A 25,125-nucleotide genomic window follows, 5' to 3' on the forward strand; every position below is an offset into this window, starting at 1 on the left:
GTCTCCCGTCAAAGGACAAGCTAGGGCTAATCCTTCTTAGTGTCCAATATTAGACAATATTAGGTTAGTCACCTTAGATCCATATATGATATATGAATATAATATTAGTCATTTAGCAGTGTGGTAATGAAAGAATGCCTGTCCTTCTATCAACTTTGCAGTGTTTGGGCATACTAGCATAACCATTTTGCAATCCCAGCAAGACTCCTGGAAACATTCCCATGAAACATACCCTGAATTTTGAGTAGTTTTAGCAAGTGGTGGAGCATGACTTACCCATTATGACTACTGAAATCTCATTTCAGCCTACCATACTTTATGCTGAGCTAAATCTGAGCGTGTTTCTACAACCCTCATGCTTGTACAGTGTATGATGTTTATTGCAGACTCCCCACTGCCAAACAATCACTATAAATAAAATAATACCCTTCAGTCTTTGATCCATACCACTGAGTCATTACTTCATATCTGCAGGGGATCCTTGTTTTTTGTTGTTCTCTTTGCCTTTTAGCCTTTGGGCAGTGCCAAAAACCTGTGAACTCAGTGACGATCCCCTTGAGTTACCTTCCATGTAGTTCCCCTGACTTTTCCCAAATACTTCCTTCATCTCAGACCTCTTGAGGCATATTGCTTGGCCTCTAGGCTTCTTCTTTAGTAGAAATTTGGAGAAAGGCTTAAAACGCCTTAAAGCAGACACAGAATTCAGAGGGATTCAAGATCTCAAGAATATGTATTATGACATTACTATGCATTTCAGCTAGTTTCCTTCTCCCACCTTGGAATGGACAAGAAATTAAATTGGACTTCAGAATCAGAGCTTAGAACATAATAAGTTACAACTATTAGTTATTTATTAGTGATTTTAATGGTTGAAAGTAATTATTTACTCTGCTGTTTTTCTAAAGTATTTAAAATCATTACCTCCAGTCTACTCCATTGTCCTTTCAACATACACAGTGGAGCATGTGGCAAAACACAAGAGAACTATATAAAATTACTGTTTCATTGTTAGAAAGGCCATACCAGCAAGTATAAAATTATAGCTATACAACAAAACAGCTAAGGTTACACTTTACTATAGAAAGGCAGATTAGGGAATAGGGATACAGCCTGTGCTGGATGTGGTTACACCTCTCCTGAAGACACAGGTCCACAGTTTTTATTTATTTATTTACTAGCTGTGGCCGGCCATGTGTTGCAGAGGCTTATGGGAATAATTTGTTGGACAGGTGGAATAGCAGTGAATAGCCTTGCAGCCCCAAAGCCTGGCTGTTTTCTTCTTTTGGGAATCCTTGTTTGGTGGAATGCAACGGAATAGGCTTGCTGCTTGGAAGGCTGGGTACTTGCGTTCTAGGGGAATGGTTTTTTGGGCAGCCAAAATTGCAATGCATACCCTCAGGTGCTGCTTGCTACCTAGGGGAAACTTTGGTTGGTCAGCTTCAATAGTACAGAGTAGTATCGCTGCTTCAAAGCCTGGCTGCCTTCTACCAAGGTTAATCCTTTGTTGGTCTAATTGAATTGCACTGAATAGCCTTGCAGCTTCAGTGCCTGGCTGTGTTATAGATAGGGGAATTCTTGTTTGGCGAGCTGGAGTAGCACCCTCAATCAAAGAGCCGCTTTAAAGCCTGGCTACGTCCTTTGTAGGGGAATAATTGTTTGGCCAGGTTGAATTGCACTGAATAGTTTTGCTGCTTGCAAACCTGGCTGCTTTCTACCTTGTGGAATCCTTAGTTGACCAGGTTGAATGTCAATTAATAGTCTTGGTGCGGCAAGTATGAATGCTGCAATTAGTCACCTTGATTAGCATTTAATGGCCTTGTAGCTTCAAAGCCTGGATACTTCCTGCCTGGGGGAATCCTTTGTTGGGAGGTGTTGACTGACCCTGGTTTTTTTCTGTCTGGAATTTCCCTGTTTTCAGAGTGTTGTTCTTTATTTACTATCCTGATTTTAGATATTACATTGTTCTGTTATATACCACAGTAATGATTATATATTATATTTATAATCTGGCTAGCTGTGCCCGGCCACGCATTGCTGTGGCGAAGTCTGGTGGTCTGGGAAATAAAGTATTGAGGAATTGGTGGTAGTTAAGGTAAAGGGTAAAGGTTTTCCCCTGACATTAAGTCCATAATAAATGGGTAATATAGCTGTGTGGAAGGGCCTTGAGTCTACACTGCCATATAATCCAGTTAAAATAAGATAATATGTGGAAGAGGCCTAAGTGAGGCCTAACTCTGCCTGTCCCCTGGGCTGAGTGGGTTGCTAGGAGACCAAGTGGGCGGAGCTTAGCCTTCTAACTGGCAGCAATTGGATAAAAACAATTCTTCCTCTCCCTCTAATTAGGACTTTGTTTTTCTTTTCTTTTTGTTGTATGAACGTAGAGGCATAGATGAGGGGTTGTGCTGACAAGTTTAGGGTTTCTGGGATGTATAGTTTTGTTGTTTTGTCCTAGGCCGAAATTTCATTACCCTTTTATATATACAGATATCATCTTCTTAGAACTGGATTATATGAGGCCCCTTCTACACAACTGTATAAAACCCACACTGAACTGGGTTATGTGGCAGTGTGGACTCAAGATAATCCAGTTCAAAGCAGATACTGTGGATTATGTGCCTTGGCATTCTGGATTATATAGCTCTGTGGGAGGGACTTGAGTCTACAATGCCATATAATCCAGTTCAAATCCGATAATCTGTATTTTATAGGCAGTGTGGATGAGGCCCAAGTGCACTCTCCCTGTACCCTGGGTGCCATTTTGGCTGAGGGAATTTCTAGGATATGAAGTGGGTGGGGCCTAAAGCGGGTGGGGCCTACTTTTCTGAGCCATTTCTAAAGGGGGAAAAGAGCTCTTTCCCATCCTCTAATTTGGGCTTTATTTTTCTAGTTTGTTTTTTTTAAAGACATAGACTGGATGACTACGTCTTTTGTGGCCAAATTGGGTGTGATTTGGTTCAGTGGTTTTGTTGTTTATCCCATTTATATATTATACTAGCTGTGCCCGGCCACGCGTTGCTGTGGCGAAGTCTGGTGGTATGGGAGATAAAGTATTGAGGAATTGGTGGTAGTTAAGGTCAAGGGTCAAGATTTTCCCCTGACTCAGGGGGTTGGGGCTCATCTCCATTTCTAAGCCGAAGAGCCAGCGTTGTCCGTAGACTCCTCCAAGGTCATGTGGCCATAGGCATGACTGCATGGAGCATCGCTACCTTCTTGTCAGAGCAGTACCTATTCATCTACTCTCATTTGCATGTTTTCAAACTTCTCGGTTGGCAGAAGCTGGGGCTTTAGATAATCTGTGGAAGAGGCCTAAGTGAAGCCTAACTCTGCTGTCCCCTGGGCTGAGTTGGTTGTTAGGAGACCAAATGGGCGGAGCTTAGCTTTCTAACTGGCAGCAATTGGATACAAACAATTATTCCTCTCCCTCTAATTAGGACTTTATTTTTCTTTTCTTTTTGTTGTATCAACCTAGAGCTGTGGATGATGGGTTGTGTTGTCAAATTTCGAGGTTGGGGGGCCTGTAGTTTTGTTGTTTTATCCGCTGCCCTGATGCCATCACTGTTTTATATACATAGATTTATTTATGCCCCGCTTTATCTCATTAAAAATCGTAGTTAAAATCCATTAAAACATAATCAAGGTTAAAAACCACAGCGACTCCTGGGTTGTTCTTTAAAACCTTCATCTTTAAAGGCCTGCCAGAATAAATAGATTTTAGCCTGCCACTGGAAGGACAACAATGGGGGGGGGGTCATTCTAGCTTCCGTGGGCGGGGAGTTCCAGAGTTGAGGGGCAGTCACCGAGAAGGCCCAGTTTGGGGCCCTCCTGGACTCAGCATTGAACCTGGAAGCCTAGGTATCTGCAGGGCCAGGAGGGCCTTTTCACTTTTAAAACTTGGGCACCAACTGTGCCCGTTCCTTGAGAAGCCAGATCTGGCCACGGTGGTACATTTCTTAGTTACATCCCATTAGTATTACTGTAACACACTCTGCATGAAGCTGCCTTTGAAGAACTTTCAGAAACTTCAGCTTGAATAGATTGCTGAAGCCAGGTTGTGGTAGGGAGTGGCCAACTCTCATGTTGCAACAGCTCCACTGGTTGTTAGTTGTTTTTGTGCACAATTCAATGTGTTGGTTGTCACATTTAAAGCATGAGACAGCTCAGGTACAGGATAATTAACTGATTGCATCTCCCTGTATGACCTGCCCATGCCCTGAGATCCTCAGGAGAGGCCCTTCTCTCGGTCCCACTTCCATTGCAAACTCGGTGGGAACGAGAGAGCAGGACCTCTCTGTAGCTGTCCCTCAACTTGTTCTGGGGGATTTTGGGAGCTACTTCGAAAAATAATTTCCCCAAACTTTGTTGTAAGGACCCTGTCCTCAGAGGAACATAGGAATCATTCTTCACCGTACTTGACTTAGTATTGTTATAGCAGGAGGCTTCCCAGTCCTATTCAACTTTTCATACCATTGAGGATTATTCAATGGTACTCTATGCTTATTCCAATTGCTGTCAGAATTAGATACCTCTCACTCAAGTGTCAATCCCAGGATCACATAAGGTGAAACTGTAGCAGTTAAAGTGGAATAATAATTCTCCAAAGGGACCAAATACCATCTGATCTTGAAAGCTAAACAGAGAAAGTCTTAGTAAGTACTTGGATTAGAGATCTGCAATAAATACTGTTTGATCCTGGAAGCTAAGCAGGATCCACCTTGGCCACTACTTGGGTGGGAGACAGCCAATGGATACCAGGTGATGTAGGTGATATTTTAGAGCAGAGTGTCTCAAACTGTGCTTCTCTAGATATTTTGGGCTTCAGTTCTCACAATTCCTAACAGCTGGTAAACTGGCTGGGATTTATGGGAGCTGAAGTCCAAAACACCTGGAGAAGCAGAGTTTGAGAAACACTGTTTTAGAACAAGGAACTGCCAAAGCACCTTTGAGTATTCCTTACCAAAGAAAAATCTATGGAATTCACGGGTTTGCCATAAGGTAACTTGAAGGCAGGCACACACACTACTGTGTAATGTAAAAGGGCATCAGGTGATTAATTACAGAATACAATACTTCTATTGAGATTTAAGTAATAATGGAGCTCTATTTAAAACAAAGGAAACTCTTTAGATTGGTATGTAGATCTCTGAAGAAATGAATCTGTGAGTTAATGTCATAGTGAATGCTGCTTATTTATTTATTTAGAAAAGAAGGGGAAATGATAAACCCCTTTAAATGAAAATGAATTATAAAATACCAGTTCTGTAGATCAGACTCCTGAAGACCTACTTACATAAATGTGAGATTGCTCAAATTAATGCCTAAATATTTTATTGAATTTTAATTTGCTTTATTATGTTGCATGATTGCCCTGAATACCTTTGGTTTCATAAATAAAATTAAAGTTGTGCTGAAATAATTTGCTGCATAAAAATTAATGATTTAATGCTTTGGGACATATAAAAATTTCAGTAGCTTTTTCCCCAACTGCTAATGATGGGGAGAAAATCCTAAAATGTACGACTTCAGGTAACCCAATGCGATCATATTAGGTTAGTGGTCTACAGTGCAAAATAATGGTTACTGCTATTTACAGAGGGGAAACAAAGCTTTGCACTGATAGCAAACTTCACCACTGATACTGAAATAGTGGCATTTTCCAGGACAGTTAAACACAGACCTTTTACACCAGGGAACATATCCATGGTCCTTGGATGATGAATTGAAGAATAATCCAGCAAGCATAAGGGTACTGCTGGGTCAACATACGGATAGCCCTATTAATTATACACATTTAAAATACTCCTGTGCCTTTAAATGTGTGAAGAAATTTTTGCCAGAAAGAATTGGCTTCCCTACTACATGCTTACAGTTTCCATTTAATCCTCACCTTATTAAGGCCATAGCTATATTTTACCATACTATACTGACCATAATTTTATTGTAAAGGACTATGGCATGTAATGCTCCCTATTCTGTACAAGTGCAAAATGTATATTCTTTAAAGTATTTTACCTTTTTGTCTCAAAGGATGCTGTGGATTGAAGTCTGGGGTGCTGTCGAGTTAGTTTATATGGGTATGTATTATGATGTGTTTAACTAGTATCCTACATTACATTTGTACTCTTTGGCGTACAGTGGATTTCATCTACTTAAATTCTAATAGCAGAGTACAACTTGTCAGGTAGCAATTTTTACAAAGAACAGTTTCAAAGTGCTCCTTGTGGCTGTTTATAACATGACCTATAACATGACCTTTGGTGTGTGTATATTGTATCATATTAAACTTCTTGTACAAATGTACAAAAACTTAATGATTTGTGGTGTTTAGAATATCCTAGATACTTAGCTAGAAGTGTATTACAAGTACAGTAGAGTCTCACTTATCCAAGACTCGCTTATCCAACATTCTGGATTATCCAACACATTTTTGTAGTCAATGTTTTCAATATATTGTGATATTTTGGTGCTAAATTCATAAATACAGTAATGACTACATAGCATTACTGCGTATTGAACTACTTTTTCTGCCAAATTTGTTGTCTAACATGATGTTTTGGTGCTTCATTTGTAAAATCATAACCTAATTTGATGTTTAATAGGCTTTTCCTTAATGCCTCCTTATTATCCAACATATTCGCTTATCCAACATTCTGCCGGCCCGTTTATGTTGGATAAGTGACACTCTACTGTATACTTCTATGTAGCAGGCAAAAAACCTCCAAATATTCCTGTTAAAGTTCTTTTTTCTTTAAAATCTTCCTTGTATAGATATCCTTCAACTCTAAGGTCCTGCTCTTTGGCTCACCTTCATATAAGTGTATTCTCTTGTCATGCTCCTTATACAGATTGAGCATCTCTTATCTAGAATTCAAAAATAGGTAAAGATAAAGGTTTTTCCCTGACATTAAGTCTAGTTGTGTCCGACTCTGGGGGTTGGTGCATATCTCCATTTCTAAGTTGAAGAGCCGGTGTTGTCCATAGACACCTCCAAGGTCATGTGGCCGGCATGACTGCATGGAGCGCCATTACCTTCCCGCTAGAGCGGTACCTATTGATCTACTCACATTTGCATGTTTTCAAACTGCTAGGTTGGCAGAAGTTGGGGCTAACAGTGGGAGTTCACCTCTCTCCCCGGATGTGAACCAGTGACCTTTCAGTCAGCAAGTTCAGCAGCTCAGCGATTTAACCCGCTGTGCCACCAGGAGCTGCATTCCAAAGTATTGTATTGCAAATTGTCCACATGGATAAGATAATGGCTCTTTTGCTTTGTAATAGTTCAATGTTCACAACTTTGTTTCATGCCCAAAATAATTTAAAATATTGTGTAAACTTACCTTTAAGATATATATATATATATATATATATATATATATATATATATATAATATTTGAAACATAAATGAATGTTGTGTTTCAATGTGTTTCCATGTACAAGATAACACTAAGTACAAATATGCAGGTATTCCAAAATCTGGGTAGAAAATCAAGAACACCTCTGATCCCAAACATGATCTACCTGTACTCAAAACTGTTTGTGTCATATTTGTCTTCTTCCCCAAGCCTATGGATTTGACCTTTGTTCATTCACATCTGCCTATTAGACATAATGAGGTGCTGCTTGATTTTGACCTTTTTAAATAGATACCTACCATTCCTTTGACATTAGAGAGATAGCCCCCAAAGGAACAGCTTTGTTGACCTGTGATATTTCCGAACTTTCTTAACTGATCTCTAAGAAAGAGTTAATTATAGCCTTTCCCCCTTCTTGCTCAAACATGGTTGGGTATTAGCATTTGAGCTGTAATTATTCATGCTAATTGCTTGTTTGGGGAGTTAGGGGAGTGAAGGGAGAGAGCTCTAGTCTCTACATCAGCAATGAGCTGATCAGACCAGGTGCACTTCATTGGAGCTGGACTGTATGATTTTGGGGGTTGGGGGCGGTCTGAATTGTGCTGGGGGATGCAGAAGTAGCTGACCAGTGTGGAGAGGATCAGGTCAGGCGAATGTTTCTTCCTCCTCCAGGACTGAAAAAAAAAAGCATGCACTTCCTGCAGACCTTCCTCCGGTGGAGGGCACTCAGAGGTAATTGTTCGTTCGATTGGCCCTTTCCTTTGATTTGCTGCAATTAGACACCTTTTAACGAGGCTTCCTGCTATTTGAGATTTCCTTTTAAATTGCTAAGTAGATTCATTGAATGGTGGGTGATATGTACTCCGCCTGATGTCATATCTTGAAGTTGTGTTGCATGTCTTTTACTGTTTTGTGTCTTTCATATTGATATGAATCAGTGTCTTGGAGGTACTGAGGTTACTGGAATGAATGCCATGTATCAGTGTATGGATCTTCAGGGCTACGAGCCTCGTGGTTGTAGAGGAAAATGAGCAGCGGGTTGTGTGTATTCCTCCTCCCCACATAAGATGGTCAGAAAGATAAGTAGTGTGTATGTGTGTGAATGAAATGTATTGATGGAGGATGAGGTGTTCTCTTACAATGAATTGTTATTTCTCGGTGCAGCAGCAGAAATGTGACAATGTGAATTACTTAGCACAAAAATATGAGATTTGGGTGTTTTGTGCAAAAATTGTGGGTGCGAGGAATGCTACATCACATCCCAGTACAGGTTGAGCATCTGTTATCTGGAAATCCAAAGTAGTCAAAACCTAATTTTTTCCACATGAGTGGCTGAGATAGTGACACCTTTGCTTTCTGAAGGTTCAGTGTTATACAAACTTGTTTTCATGCAAAACATTATTTAAATTATTGCATAAAATTCCCTCCAGTATATAAGATATGTATGAAACATACATGGATTTCATGTTTAGACTTACACCCCATCTCTAACGTCTCTATGTACAAATGTGCAAATATAGACATTCCAAAATCTGAACAAATCCAAAATCCCAAAGACTTCTGGTAAGAAAAGAAAAGCATTTCGGATAAGGGATACTGGACCTGTAAATGGAAATAAAAAGCAAAATTTATAGCAAAGTTCAAAGGTGTGTAGTTGGATATTAAACATAATAGAATTGGCTCTTATTTTTTTGATAGCTCAAGTTGATGTCAGTGGGAGCTTAAAACAGAAATAGGGTATCTTAAAGAGTGTTCACATATAGTCTCAAGAAAGAGTGAGTGAGAGAGAGCATTTATTCCCTGCCTTTCCAAAATTGAACTATTAATAAATGATAGTCCATTTCCAGAGCAATGGGTTTACCTTAGGGTTATATTATGAGGTAGTCGTTGTTGTTAATTTCTCTGTTTAAAAGTCCCTGTTTCTAAACTGTTTCCTGTGGAGTAATGATTTAAAACTGAGCAGACTATTCTGTTGGAAGTGGTTTCAGAATTGATGCCAAGGTTGGTATTTTGCATCCCACATAGAGTCCCATTAATCTCAATGAGATCTAGAGAAACAGTGCTTGTGATCTGGAGCCAATACCGCTTAGTTCTGGCAACTCTTTTGGGCTTGAGGTTGGTGAGGGTGGCAATTGCCAGTGAAATTGTTTAGATTGGGTTGCAACTAGAGATATAAATGCCTTGGACTTACCTTCTTCCACTTCATTCTCCCACCCTGTTTCGGTTCCTGTCGAGTTTTTGACATTAGCTTGACTGTAAAGCAAGCAAGTCTTTTTCTCATAGGATGCAGATACACAGATGGGGAAAACATGAATTGAAAGAGCTGGCAACTTTCCTTGCAGTAGTGACCTACTGCTGTGTGCATTTGCCAAATACAGAAACTGAGCACCTTTGAAGATGGGACTCCACATGGGATGGGATTCTGGAATATTTTAAGTGTTTATGTGCACCATTATGAGTTCATGATAATATCTGAGCAATTTTTATTTTTATTTTAAATAAAGGACCACTTATCTTTCTACAGGTTTTCATCAGTTGAAGGTCCTGACTTATATAAGTATGCATTCATGTTCTCTGTCATTTCCTCATCTGGGTGCTCTTTTCTGGTTCATTCATGCAAACTGTCTCCAAATTTCTAAGACCATGTTCTCTGTGATTTCCCTCCAATGGCAATAATGTTCGCTCCCAGAAGGTGTAGTGGCTTTGTGAAAACTGGTAGAGCGCCCAGACTGTGCAAAAATCTTGGGGACAGCCTTTGAAAAGTGACCTTTTAAGTGACGTGCTTGGACTCTGTCTGTCAGCAGCAACTACAGTAGAGTCTCGCTTATCCAACATTCGCTTATCCAATGTTCTGGATTATCCAACGCATTTTTGTAGTCAATGTTTTCAATACATCGTGATATTTTGGTGCCAAATTTGTAAATACAGTAATTACTACATAGCATTACTGCGTATCTAACTACTATTTCTGTCAAATTTATTGTATAACATGATGTTTGGGTGCTTAATTTGTAAAATCATAACCTAATTTGATGTTTAATAGGCTTTTCCTTCATCCCTCCTTATTATCCGACATATTCGCTTATCCAACATTCTGCCGGCCCGTTTATGTTGGATAAGTGAGACTCTACTGTAGTTTATTCCAAAATTAAACTTTTCCAAGTTCTGGCTTTTTGAGGGTTGCATATCACAAACCCATTTGTTTTAATTGCTGGTGTTGTTTGCCTTCGAGACGTTTCCCTGTGATGAACCTAAGATGGAATCTCTCACAGGGTTTCCTTGGCAATATTTATTCAGAGGTTTGCCTTTGTCTTCCCCTGACACCAAGAGAGTGTAGCTTGCTCAAAGCTACCCAGTGCGTTTCTGTGGACAAGTGAGGATTTGAACCCTGGTCCCTAGTCCAATGCTGAAACCACTATACCAGGCTGGCTGTTGAATCTGTTCCTGTAGGAAGACAAAATATGTATGACATGAGTGGGAATTATATGTACATTTCTCCTTTTCCACAAAAAGACATTCTGAGGAGCCAAGCTGTAACTTGCTTATCTTGAGGCAGCAGAATTCCATCTAACAGACATTTGATATACAGTCTGCCCTCCTCATCCATGCATTCTGCTCCCACAGATTCCACCATTCATGACATGAAAATATATTTTTAAGAAATTCCAAAAAGCAATCCTTGATTTTATCCTTTAATGCAAGAGACACCATTTTACTATGCCATTGAATATATTTGGACCTGATCATCCATGGATTTTAGTATCCCTGGAACCAAAACCTAGCAGATACCAAGAACCTACTGTATGTTCATTTAGACTCTCCATTTTAAGGTAGACACATTTGCCTGACTAGTTGCTGCTGACAAGTTCACTTGAATAACTCCTGACTATGGTTTCTGTTAACACTATCATTTGCAGGTAGCCATAATTGCTAGGTGTATTGTGCTTCCTACCCAGCAGGAATTTCTTCCATGGAATGTTGTATAGAAGAATGCTAAGACAAAATGAAAAGGTAGCATTTAATGGGGAAGAGTTGGGGGGGGGGGGGGGAACCTGAACTAATTCCAAATGTGTTGTCGAAGGTTTTAATGTCTGAAATCACTGGGTTATTGTGAGTTTTCCGGGCTGTATGACCATGTTCCAGAAGCATTCCCTTCTGATGTTTTGCCAACATCTATGGCAGGTATCCTCAGAGATTGTGAGGTCTGTTGGAAACTAGGCCAGTGGGGTTTATATATCTGTCAGTCAGTCAGTAGCCTTTATTTCGGTCAACAAACCATTGGCTAGGAACCAAGATATGTATATAGACATAACCCCCTTCACTTCATCCATTCCTCCTCCTCTTCTGTTTAAAATATGTATTTTTATTACTTTTGTGCCCTGTGGCAAGTTTGCAGAGATGATTGCATTTGCCTGAAGATGTACGTGAAGTTTAAAAACGTCTCATGCACCTGATGTTCTTAAGGAAAGCTTGCTGCACACTTCATGTCAAAATAATGCTTCTTGCTGAAATATGGAAGTTTGATAGGGTTGGGAGGTCTCACCGCAGCATCACTAGCCTCAGAATATTTTTCAGCATGTGGCACCACACATTGTGTGCAATCTTAGCAGTTGAATTCTAGAAAGCATATTGAAACATGTTGATGTGTCTGAGGGTGGCAAGCGAAGGGAGACTGTTTTGCCTGAAGGCAGAATGGTGCAGAAGTGACATTTTAGAGTTCGGCTGTGTAAAACTTTCTGGCAAATTGAAATTGAGTCTTGTTTCTAAATAAACCATTCATCATTAAGATGAATGTCTTCCTGCATGGTTTAGATTATTTATATGCACTGAAAATATGCCTGTATCGAGATAATGAAGGACAGTAGAGTCTCACTTATCCAACACTCGCTTATCCAACGTTCTGGATTATCCAACACATTTTTGTAGTCAATGTTTTCAATACATCGTGATATTTTGGTGCTAAATTTGTAAATACAGTAATTACTACTTAGCATTACTGTGTATTGAACTACTTTTTCTGTCATATTTGTTGTATAACATGTTTTGGTGCTTAATTTGTAAAATCATAGCCTAATTTGATGTTTAATAGGCTTTTCCTTAATTTCTCATTATCCAACATATTCGCTTATCCAACGTTCTGCCGGCCCATTTACATTGGATAAGCGAGACTCTACTGTACTTTTAAACCAATGAAAGTCTTTAGAAAACTATGGTTTGGAATATAAAGATTGCACAGGCCTGGCTTATGTTCTTAAATTGACCTCCTTCAGAGAAAGAATTATGTGCCGTCGCACCTGGGGCTGTAAACTCTTAGTGAAAGAGGCATGGACGTGACATCTTTCCCCAGGGGATTGCTTCTTGCCCTCCTTTAGGGAAACTGGAACTCCCAAGGACCAAAACACTGTAGATAACTCAAAAACTGGGTTTATTCTTCACAAAGGGGGTAAAAGAAAATATACATTACAGTCTTTGGTTGTTTAAGTCCATGAAGCTTGTCCAGATCCCTCTTTCTCTGGCTGTGAATGCCGGAGCAAACTCAGCCTCAGTCCAATGACCTATATCTGAAGACAAGAGTCTTCCTCTGTTGCCAAAGGACTGATGTGAAGGCGCTTGAGACTCCTCAACGTTGTTCAGGTTGGCCCTGAACATGAAGTGTGAGTCCCAAGGGTAAGAACCTCAGAATTGATGCTGAGAGGTAACTTTTGAAGGGCTTTTTGAGCCAAGCCTCTCTTTCACGTCCATTCGATAGAGAACTTGCTGATGGAAATGAAAAGGAGGAAACACAGTCCTACTCCAGGAAGAGGTGGAGCCAAACAGTTTTGCTGAGTGAGCAATATAACAGGTACAAACAACATTGATTGACAGATATAAATAACCAATCCAACTACATTTACAGGGTAAGGGCAAAACCAGGCATGATACAACAATTCAGATCTTGAAACTTATAGTTTGACATATAGATGGCGCCACTCGCGCCGTCACAAATTACAACAGCTATAATGCCCTGGGAAAAGATGGACAATGAGGGATCTTTATGCATCAGGCTAACGTTGATAGTTAAATATGTTTGAATGGCATAAAAGTACTTTCGATTTGAGTATTTACAGTCTCCTAGAATATTCACATCATTTACAGTCTGACTAGTTCCATATTTGTACTATTTAATAATAAATCCCCAGCCCAACTTACTGGGCAGGGGATTGCTCTCATTGGATAGGCGAGGCAGGCCTGAAAGAAGACTTTTTCACTCAAGTCCTCCGAATGGTTATTTAAGCCGGCGCAACTGTTCCTCCAGCTCAGTTGCTCTCGAGCTCTCTCCACCTTCCCATCCTCTTGTTTGTTCCATTATTTCTCCTTGTTACAACTTGGGGTGGTTGGCATGGGCCCAGGATCTAGAACTGGTGTCCAGCGAGGGGCAGAGCAGTGCATGTAACCCAGAACGGCACTGTATAAGAGCCTGTACTATGCTCCTCTCACCTGTTTCCAGTGTCGGCTCGGCTGAGTCATTCGGATCTGTCTGGTGGCTCGCTCCTCTGTGTATTGCACCAGTAGTTGGGCTGTGTGATTCAGGGATCCCGAACACATGTATGCTTGCCAACCATGTTTTAGATATAACCAATAAACAAGTTGTGGCCTTCGTTCTCCTGATATCTGTGTGTGACTGGTTCTTCCAATAGGTATTGGGGTGTTCGCCCTGTGCACGCAACAGGCTAGTAACATGCATATGTGGAGCATTCTCTAGAGTTTTTCATAGAATCATAGAATCATAGAATAGTAGAGTTGGAAGAGACCACATGGGCCATCTAGTCCAACCCCCTGCTAAGAAGCAGGAAATCGCATTCAAAGCACCCCCGACAGATGGCCATCCAGCCTCTGCTTAAAAGCCTCCAAGGAAGGAGCCTCCACCACAGCCCCGGGGAGAGAGTTCCACTGTCGAACAGCTCTCACAGTGAGGAAGTTCTTCCTGATGTTCAGGTGGAATCTCCTTTCCTGTAGTTTGAAGCCATTGTTCCGTGTCCTAGTCTGCAGGGCAGCAGAAAACAAGCTTGCTCCCTCTTCCCTATGACTTCCCTTCACATATTTGTACATGGCTATCATGTCTCCTCTCAGCCTTCTCTTCTGCAGGCTAAACATGCCCAGCTCTTTAAGCCGCTCCTCATAGGGCTTGTTCTCCAGACCCTTAATCATTTTAGTCGCCCTCCTCTGGACGCTTTCCAGCTTGTCAACATCTCCCTTCAACTGTGGTGCCCAAAATTGGACACAGTATTCCAGGTGTGGTCAATTTTTGGGAATTGACAGCTGGCTTGTGTCATTCAGTCTGTGGTATCTCCTTTTTTAAATAAAATATATATATCATAAATGTGTATGTTGCATGGCAATGATGCTCCACCAGACTCTAAGAATATGGGAACGGGGTAAACTATTCGTGCCACTGTTCAGTTATTTCCTTTCTGTATTAAGTGACTGCATAACAAGATTGAATGCATAGCAGTATAGTCTTCCTGTAGTTCGATGGCAAAGAAAACAATGCAGCTTCGTGACTATATTCTTCTACTAAAAGTGGATCCAAGTTGCTCTGTGAATCTCTTCTGCTGAGGGATGGGGCCAAGAAAGGTAATGTGATGCTGAGTGCTTTAATGGTACTTAGAGACCCCAAATATATTTATGTGGGGTCTCAAGCAAGCAAAAAAAAACCCTCATATATTTCGATCCTGTTATGTACAGGCAACTGAAATTCCTCTGGCATGTAGAAAAGTGACTACATGTGTATAGATCCAGCCACAATTATTTCCCAGAATAGAGGAAGTCAGCAAAAGAGCTGGAGCAGCCATGGGAAGAGTTTTTGATTTTGTCTATACATACTGTGATCAGCATTGCCCACGTGTGACCTTACATAGAAGGATCTTTGTCAATGAGGCCAATGCTTCTTTCTTCCTATGTGTCTGAAGGAAATGATTATTTTAATTGCACTGCAATTGAAAAGATCTCTAGAAGGACAAGATTGATAATGGCAAGCTATTTGCACATGTACTGACTAGAATGATGTAGGGCTTTCATGTGACATGGAGTGGAAGAATTTCTCATGCTGCCACATCAAGAAGAATATTGGAATTTGAAACAAGTTAACTTATGCCAAAATATTTGGAAAAAAATATTCATCTTGTGTGGAAAAGCAAAAGTTTCTGGATGTGAACTGATGTCAATAAAGTGGTACGGTTAGTTCTCCCACAGATTCCACCATCCATGACTTGAAAATATTGTTTAAAATCCCAAAAGCAAACCTTGATTTTACAATTTTGTATATAATGGTATTGGAGTATTCATGGATTTTGGTATCCACAGAGTTCCTGGAATCAAATCCAGTGGATACCAAAGCCCCACTGTATGATGAATTTGACATGAAACACACTACCTTCATTGCTGTCCTCAAATGCAATGAATTAACTGCTCTGTTTGATAGAGTTATTGTGGGATAATCAAACACACTTGTTTGGCAATTTGGAATCAGGCTGAAAGGTAAACATGACAGGTCTGATTCTCATGATTTTATCCTGCAGGCTCAAAGAACCAAACATTTGCTGAAGGGGAAGGAAGGAGGAAGTGGAGGAACAAGACAGGTCATTCCTATCTTCAGCATAGTGTCCCTTCCTGCTCTGGATTGTGTCCTAGAACTCCTTGACAGTTGATGTGCCATTTCTGCAGAAGGAAAGTCTTACATCTTCTGTTCAGTGCAAGTCAAACAAAGAATATTAGGATTGGAACTTCTATCCCTAGTATCCAGTAGGGGGGAAAAAACACTTTTCCTACATCAGAATAAGCTTACAGGTCTTGAAGTAAATGAAGGGAGAGGAGATGTGCATGGGCTTTTGTGAGAATCTTCATGAAACACAGCTCTCAGACATTTGGTTGGGACACACACAACGGCTCGATTCTTTCCAATGTGGTAGTTGCAAGTCCTAGAAGTACAAAGTAGCCTCTCCCCCCCCCCCCAAAGTCCTGCACCTGCTGTTTTAGAGTTAGGCCATCCAATCCTAATATTTAAACCTATAACAGATCAGCCTGGCTCATACTTCAGTCATCACAGTTCAAGAGACACCACTGAATTTTGTGGCTGGTGCACACTCTATTGTATATTCTTACTCACCACAATGGTTGATTAGTATATACTCCAAGGAATTAGCTTGTGACTTCCACTTGTATGGAAAATCAGGCTTCATAGATTTCATAGAGTTTAAAGGCATTCTTTATAAGAACAGGCAACCTCTGCAAGGCTGAGGGCCATTTTTCTTGGTTGAGGGCTGAACAAAAGGCAACTGGGTGAGGAGCTTAGAATTTTTTAGTAGATGAAAATGGCAAAATAGATACATATCAGGTAATGTAAACATGGATGCATATTTATTTTAAAGGAAACATACAAAATATGTTTCGTTATGAAAGTATTAAGAAATAAAATCCCTCTAAACCCAATTATTTTAAAAGATTAATTTATATTTAATGCATTAAATATTATTGTATTAATTAAAATTAATTGAGGATTAAGACTAACTGTTTGATTTTTATTATACAGTGATCTTATTTCATTATACTGCGATTTTTAATTTTAAATAATCTTGGGAAGCCTTGCACTTTAAATCAGCTTTTCTAGAAGACTGATACAAACAGTAGCAGTAGCAGTGAAGGCAAATGAAAGGATTCCTGTTCCAGTTGACTGGAGAAATGCTTTCAAAATAAAGCATTCTGTTTGATTTGTCAACTGCACTGTGATTTTGTGTTTAGACTATTAATTGGCATTGCGTTACTGCATTTAGCGGTTACAGTTAGCCACTGAAGTGGAGCCCTCAGATGGCGTAGTGGACTAAGTGACTTGAAGGTTGGGTTGCTGACCTGAAAGCTGCCAGGTTCGAATCCCACCTGGGAAGAGTGTGGATGAGCTCCCTCTATCAGCTTCAGCTCCATGCGGGGACATGAGAGAAGCCTCCCACAAGGAGGGGAAAAACATCAAAAACATCTGGGCGTCCCCTGGGCAACGTCCTTGCAGACGGCCAATTCTCTCACTCCAGAAGCAACTCAAGTTGCTCCTGACATGAAAAAAAAGCCACTGAAGTCAGGCCACAAACTATCCTAAATGTATGAAAAAAGGTGTGATGTCTTATGGGGCACACTAAAAGAAAGATTCAAAACTCAATTGAAAGGTGAGTAACCATAAAAAAAAGAACAGGGAAACAGTGGTGCCCCTCTATTCTGCTTTGGTCAGACCTTACCTGGAATACTTGGAACCACAATTTAAGAAAGATATTGATAAGCTAGGACATGTCCAGAGGAAGGTGACTAAAATGATCAAAGGTCTGGAGACTATGTCCCATGAGGAGTGTCTTAAAGAGCTGGATATGGTTAACCTGCAGAAGAGAAGGTTGAGAGGAGACAGGATTGCCATGTTTAAATATTTGAAAGGATGTCATAAGAAAGAGGGAGCAGGCTTGTTTTCTACTTACCTGGAGACTAAGAGTAGGAGCAATGGATTCAAATTATAGGAAAGGAGATTCCACCTGAACATTAGGAATAATTTCCTCACTGTGAGAGCTGTTCAGCAGAGTGGAACTCTCTGCCCCGGAGTGTGGTGGAGGCTCCTTCTTTGGAGGCTTTTAAGCAGTGGCTGGATTGGCCATCTGTCAGGGATGCTTTAAATGCGATTTTCCTGCTTCTTGGCAAGCAGTTGGACTGGATGGCCCACAAGGTCTCTTCCAATTCTATGATTCTAGATCAAACCTTGAAAGGGATTTTTTTTAACTACAAAGCAAAAGTACAGAAAACAAAAATGGAAAATATAAGATTTCTTCAGTAGAATAGACAATTGAGTGTGGTGGAAGCTCCTTCTTTGGGGGCTTTTAAACAAAGGCTAGATGGCCATCTGACGTGGATGCTTTGTGCTTTTCATGCATGGCAGGGGCTTGGATTGGATGGCCCATGTGGTCTCTTCTATGAAGCTGCTCATTGACTTGTACAGCAGACTGTAGGGGATGCACATCCAACTTGGTCAAAGTTTTTCCCAGTATGCTAAAATCAGGGGCATTTCTATGTAAGTTGGGGAAATGATTTTGCAGTGGTATCTGTATAAGTATTTGCATATGCAGACCATGATCCTGCATTAGAAGAAATAGCTGTGTTAGTCTGGAATATCAATAGGCAAAGAATCTTGCAGCAATTTAGGATTAACTAAGAGAAAGAAGTCAGTAGCATAAACTTTCATACACTGAATCTACCTCCCCAGGTGGCACTTCATATCATAAATTTTAAGACATAAACTCAAACTGCAAATGTTTATGCTACCAACTTTGTTCTCTCCTTTTACCTCTAAGGTGCTGCAAGATATCTTTGCATAGTGAAGATCGTACAGATCAGATAGAAGGATGATGATGGAGCTTCATCTACCCTAAACCTTGGCTCAGCTTGAAGAGTTTCCAAAGTGCTACAGATTAGGACACAGGAAATAGCATTTGTAATTCCCTCCAGTCCTGGCTGTGGGGCACTGTAAGAGAAACAGGCCCACAAGGTGTTTCTCTACCTGTTCGTTTTGAAGGAATGCAAAGGTCATTTCCCATTAACTTGATTTGCAGTTGAAAATGCAGGGTTTTCTGGGGGGGGGGCACATTCAGCCATTCATAAACACAATTGCAAATTGTCAGTGAGTTTAAGTCTATTTGTAAGTCTATTTTACAACTGAACAGGATGCCAAGCACACTTTTAATGCAAATTTGCTCTCATTTTGTAGGTAACAAGATGATTGATAAAGCCCGAGGAAGCCAATTATATAGGAACCTTGGTGGTCCAATTTAGTCTGAGCTTCTCTTCTCTAATCCTGGGGGGTGTGGGTTGAGCTCCTCTATCCTTCACTCGCGGGACTGGGTGTGTTGTGTCTAATGCATAGGTGGGTTTGAATGCTAAGGTGCCATGTAGTTATTTAACACTTAATTTCAATTGCCAAGTTTGTAGGGCGGATACCATTGCAGTGATTTTTAAAAATAGAGACAGACAGTTGCAAAGTTAATGAATTCATCTGACAATAATGACCAGAGAGCTCTTACAACTGTGTCCTTAGTTTCATCTATAAAATACTGGCCACCGAGCCTTTGAGTTAACGGTCTTTGCACTTCCCCAGAAATGAATAATTGTAACACAATTCATCTCCTTAGATTCGGCTATAAACCATTAGGGCTGATAAGACAGGCTCAGTGTGGTGCATTCTTGTCTGAGGGGGGGAAATGTCAACCCTGGCTTAGTTTGTGAAAAACCTATCTTCTGCTGTTAGAGGAGTGAAAGCCCCAGATATATTAAGAAAAGCTCTGTGTTTTGAGGCTGGGAAAGAAGGCCAAGGAGGAGAGAAGCAACACTGTCATAACATCTATGAAGGTTAAAATAATCTTTTTCTTGGTAAAATCAATTTTACACACACACACACACACCACACACACAAATGTACTGAGTTTCATGGGGCTAAGATAGTAGTTTATGGTGCTATTTTTCTTTTATATATAGTCATCCCTCTGTATCAACAATATTTGATATTAAAATATATCAAAAAATAATTCCAAAATGCAAACCAAATTTACTGTACCATTGTATATAATGGGCCTTGAGCAATCATGGATTTTGGTATCCATGGAGCAGGGGTCCTCAAACTATGGCCTATGGGCCAGTTGCAACCCTCCAAGATTATTTGCCATAGTTAACCAGTTTTCCATGATAAGACTAAAAAATAAATACATAACCAACTGAAACTTCTATCACGTAGTTAGTAGACATGGGCCCAGTTACTGTATCATCCGTTTATTTTGTGTTTTCGTATCATTTTGTTCATTGAAATGCACAAAACGGTACACCTCCCCTCCAGAACAGAAATACCAGTGAAACAGAAAAAAGTGAAAATGGTAGCCATTTGGTCGGCTGATTCTTGCCCAATGCCGAGTGCCTCTTACTCAGTGCTTGTAGACCCTGGCAGGCCCAACAGCTGGGCGCCGAGCACTTGGCATGCATGTAGGCCTGGCTGGAAGGCCCTGGCAAGGCCTACAGCTGAGTGCTGGATGCCAGGTACATGGCACGTTCAGATGTAGGCCCTAGTGCTTTGCCACCAATGGGCCAAAATCTTCAGGGTCTTTTGGACCTTGAATGGAAAACCCATTTGTATAGGCACCCATTTTCGGAAGCAGTGGACAGAAATGGACATGGGGCCATACGAATGGGACAAACAGAAATGGATAGTGATTCCATGCAAATGCATGAGACTAGTAGCCAGTACAAATTATATCTATATATCTTGGTGCAGAAGAGACAGTAGTAGGGCTTGCAGGGTCCCCTTTGGTGGGTTTCTATTTTGTGTGTACAGTCCTTGAGATCTATCAACCAGAGCAAGTTGCAGGCTTTTATGATTATCCAGTAATTCTTAGTTCATTCATTCCTTTTGAGCACCAGAATTAAATGGAACTCACAGTCTTTATGAAAACAAACACAAATGACCCATACTCATACTTGCTTGATTTCAGCAGTATGGTTTAGGACAGTGGTTCTCGACCTATGGGTCCCCAGGTGTTTTGGCCTGCAACTTCCAGAAATCCCAGTCAGTTGCCAGCTGTTAGAATTTCTGGGAGTTGAAGGCCAAAACATCTGGGGTCCCACAGGTTGAGAACCACTGGTTTAGGAGGTCTTCCACTTTTTTCTATAAAAGCACTTGCCAATCTACTTCCAGTCATCCAGCATTCTACTCATTGATCCTGTTCTCTCTATTCCCATCTATGTTTTGATGGTGTCAGATGTGCAGGTTGGATAAAAGGAATTATTTTGACAGCTCTCATATAATAACTTTCCTTAAAGCATGACACTCCCAGTGAAACATTTATAGAGGCAACGTATGTGAAATGTGAGTGTCGATGGAAAATTAATTATGAATACTTGGAACTAAAGTGTTTTCTAAGAATTAAAATGTTGATAGTACTTGATGTACGTGATTTGCCAAAATGCATAAAATGGAGACAAAACAGAATATAAAACGGAAATGCAGGAGCTATTTTTTCAAGTTCATTTTTAATCTTCCTTCAAGTATTGATGCAAAAACACATGAAGAATAGGAGTAAAAACAGTTTCTGACCAAAGTTACCTATCTTCAGATTTCAGAAGGTGCTGAGCATATGTTTTAACTTTCTTAATGACCTGCTTTATTTAAAAAGATGAATGACAGCATTGTTTGCTTCTGGTTAGCTAGGCTTCTGTGTAGATTTTTTTTCTCCCTGGCAAGAAAAAAGCCATATGGTGTTGCTGCGAACACATTCTTACGCATTACAAGAGACATGGGCAATTCTACAGTATGGTGAACATTGCATATCTGTAATACTTGCTTCAAGGCAAGAGTTGTGTGGCATCTGTACCATTGCCCTACACTGCTTAGTGGACCTGCCCTTTACCCATATAGTAATGCCTGGAAAAGTAGAGAAAGTATTGATGGTCATCCCCAGTCAGCATAGCTTCATGGTCAGGAGTCATAGAAGTTGCTGTCCATATCTAGAGGACACCAGTGTAGATGCGCTTTATTTACTCACAAAATGAGTGTAGTCTTGAGTGTCATGGATTGGAGCCTCCGGTGGCCTAGGGGATAAAAGCCTTGTGACTTGAAGGTTGGGTTGCTGACCTGAAGGCTGCTAGGTTCGAATCCCACCCGGGGAGAGCGCGGATGAGCTCCCTCTATCAGCTCCATGTGGGGACATGAGAGAAGCCTCCCACAAGGATGGTAAAACATCAAAACATCCGGGCATCCCCTGGGCAACGTCCTTGCAGACGGCCAATTCTCTCACTCCAGAAGCAACTCCAGTTGCTCCTGACACGAAAAAAAAGTGTCATGGATATAGTTTTCAAGATCAATGTAATGCTCCTCCCTTTAGTGCCCTCCTGTGCTTCCTTTCATGGTACTAATAACACTAAGAATGATAAGCACTCTGGTTTTGAACATAGCAAAATTATACTCCCACTTTATTCTGGAAGTTTAGTTTGAATGGCTTTCACTAATTTAACTGAAAGTTACCCAGCCACACTGCTATTTAAACTGATCCCAGGCATGCTAATTAAAGAGAGATGCATTTACAAGCTGTTTTAAGCATATATTTTCAAAGAAGTAATCATGTTATTCTGTTGCAGCTCATTCTAATTTGTCTGTGTGTGTGTCAAAAGTCACTTGAGAAACTGCAAGTTGATTCTGGCATGAGAGAATCGGCCATCTGTAAGGACGTTGTCCACGAGACGCCAGGATGTTTGATATTTTACCATCCTTGTGAGCAGGGCTGGCCCTAGGTAATTTTCAAGTGTAAGCAAGCAGTATTTTTGGCGCCTCCCCCCCCCCCCAACCATTCACTGAAAAATAAAAGGTAGAAGGTAGAGGTGAATAGAATATATATGTGTGTGTGTGTGTGTGTGTATCTTATATATACAGTACATACATACACATACACACAATGTGGAGAATATGTGGCAAGTTAGATCGATAGGTAGGGAGCCGCGAAGGAGGAACCTTCCCGGGAGCAAGGCCTAATAATAATAATAGTAATAAATCATCCCAACAAAGGATTCCCCCAGGCAGGAAGCAGCCAAGCTTTGAAGCTGAAAGCCTATTCAATGCTAGTCTGCCTCCAGCAGACAAGAGTTCTTTCTTTCTCCCATGCTTGACCTTCTGCAGATATATAAACCCCACTTGCCTAGTTTCCAACAGACCTCACAACCTTTGAGGATGCCTGCCATAGATGTGGGAGAAACGTCAGGAGAGAATGCTTCCAGAACATGGCCATACAGTCTAGGAAAACTCACAGCAACCCAATGATTCTGGCCATGAAAGCCCTTGCCAACACATTTTAATTGTATTTCTTGTTTTTTAGGTATGTTTTATGACACAAACAGTTAATTTTTTTTAAAAAAAAATGCCTTGTTTTTGAATTTTTATTGTATTGTGTCCTGTTAGTTAATAGTGAGCTTGAAATGTCAGGTTGATTTTATTTATTGTATTTTCAAAACACTTTCTAGCCATGACATGAACATTGAATTGTGTAGGTATTGCTTTACATTTTTATTGGGCTGTTTCCTGTTATTCAATCTCCTTGTGGAGAGGAAAAGTGGGGTACAAATAAACATTTTAACAATAATAATAACTGAGTTGCTGTGAGTTTTCCAGGCTGTATGGCCATGATCTGGAAGCATTCTCTCCTGATGTTTCACCCACATCTATGGCAGGCATCCTCAGAGGTTGTAAGCTCTGTTAGAAACTAGGCGAGTGGGGTTTATATAGCTGTAGAATGTCTAAGGTGGGAGAAAGAACTCTTTTCTGTTGCAGGCAAGTGTGAATGTTGCAATTGGCCAGCTTGATTAGCACCGAATGGCCTTGCAGCTTCAAAGCCTGGCTGCTTCTTGCCTGGGGAAAACCTTTGTTAGGAGGTATTAGTTGGCCCTGATTGTTTCTTGTGTGGAATTCCCCAGTCTTCTAAAGTGTTGTCCTGATTTTAGAGTTTTTTAGATGCCTGCCACAGAAGCCGCCCCTGCTTGTGGGAGGCTTCTCTCATGTTCCCGCATGGGGAGCTTGAGCTGACAGAGGGAGCTTACCCACTCTCCCTGGATTCAAACCAAGTTGTCAGTCAGCAGTCCTGCTGGCACAAGGGTTTAACCCATTATCATACTAGAGCTGATAGAGTAGGCAAAGTGTATGCATTCCATCTGAAATCCTGTGGCTACCTCCTGCAAAATTCTGGGGCTTGTAGTTCAGTGAAGCCCAAGACCACTCTGGCTGAGCATTTTAAAGGCCCCTCCTCTAAACTACAAGCCCCAGGATTCTACAGAAGGCAGCCACAGGATTTCAGATGAGATGCATACTCTTTGCCTACTCTATCAGCTCTACTGTGATACCGGCCACTGCTAGAGCCCCCCCCGTTCCTCCCTCTCCCTTCTTCCTTTTTATACTTAAGCCAAAGAAATACATAACAGTGGTGAGGTGTCTGACTTTGGAAGATTAACATGTCTTTCAAACCTGAATTTTCCCCACACTAAAACAAATCCAATTAATTAAATGGAAGCAGTCACATCGCAAATTAAGAAACTGCTCCTCCTTATTCCTATGTTTCAGTGCTTGAAGGAATGCTGGGAAATATGAAACCAGGAGTCCCATTCCAACTATAACTCCTTTTCAGTATACATTTATAGTTTGTCTTTGACATTCAAGCTGCTAACTAGAGTGGAAACATGAATTTCTCATGTTTTAGCTTCTGTTTCACAGCAAGCTTCTCTTAGCTGGAAATCTTCAGTATGCACGAATCTGTGTGTGTGTGTGTGTGTATGTGTCGACTGCAGACTAGGAAAACTAGCTTACTATGCAGTGTATGTCTTGACATCTTTGTGATGCTTACAGCTGTTTCCTATCATGGATAATCCAGCAGATAAAATAATCTGTTTTCAAATGGACTAAATTAATAGAACATAAGTGGGACAAGAGCCTGCATATTTCACATTCTAATTTAATACTTACAGTGTTCAGCTTGAAATGACAACCTTTGGAGAACAGAAACACAGGTTGTGCTTATTATATAAACAATTTTGCTTGCCAGGGTAGCTTCTAGCTCCTTCCTATGTGTTACAAAGGTAACCTACTAGCCAGTTATTAGATAAGCTACATTTTTAGCCATGCTAGCTGAGGAAATCAGGAAAAGCCAAAAATGCCATTTTCCCACACTCTATTAGTAATTGCACAATAAATCCAGC

General features: G+C 40.6%; 1 protein-coding gene across 9 annotated transcripts in view; it reads left to right on the top strand.

Moving 5' to 3' along the window:
- grip2 (glutamate receptor interacting protein 2) overlaps positions 1 to 25,125 on the top strand; it is a 555,542-nt gene that overhangs the window by 309,430 nt on the left and 220,987 nt on the right. For 2 of the 9 annotated variants that reach the window (XM_062969790.1, XM_062969794.1), the window contains exon 1: positions 7,490 to 8,079. The exons of 5 other annotated variants lie outside the window; for them this stretch is intronic. In XM_062969790.1, coding sequence (XP_062825860.1) covers positions 8,001 to 8,079 — 79 coding nt within the window. In that variant the 5' untranslated portion in view covers positions 7,490 to 8,000. Of the gene's footprint in view, positions 1 to 4,807; positions 6,072 to 7,489; positions 8,080 to 25,125 lie in introns of those variants that run through there. 2 more of the 9 variants (XM_062969797.1, XM_062969789.1) reach the window with 2 other exon arrangements.

Source organism: Anolis carolinensis, chromosome 2 (assembly GCF_035594765.1).
Source record: "Anolis carolinensis isolate JA03-04 chromosome 2, rAnoCar3.1.pri, whole genome shotgun sequence".
Lineage (NCBI taxonomy): Eukaryota > Metazoa > Chordata > Lepidosauria > Squamata > Dactyloidae > Anolis > Anolis carolinensis.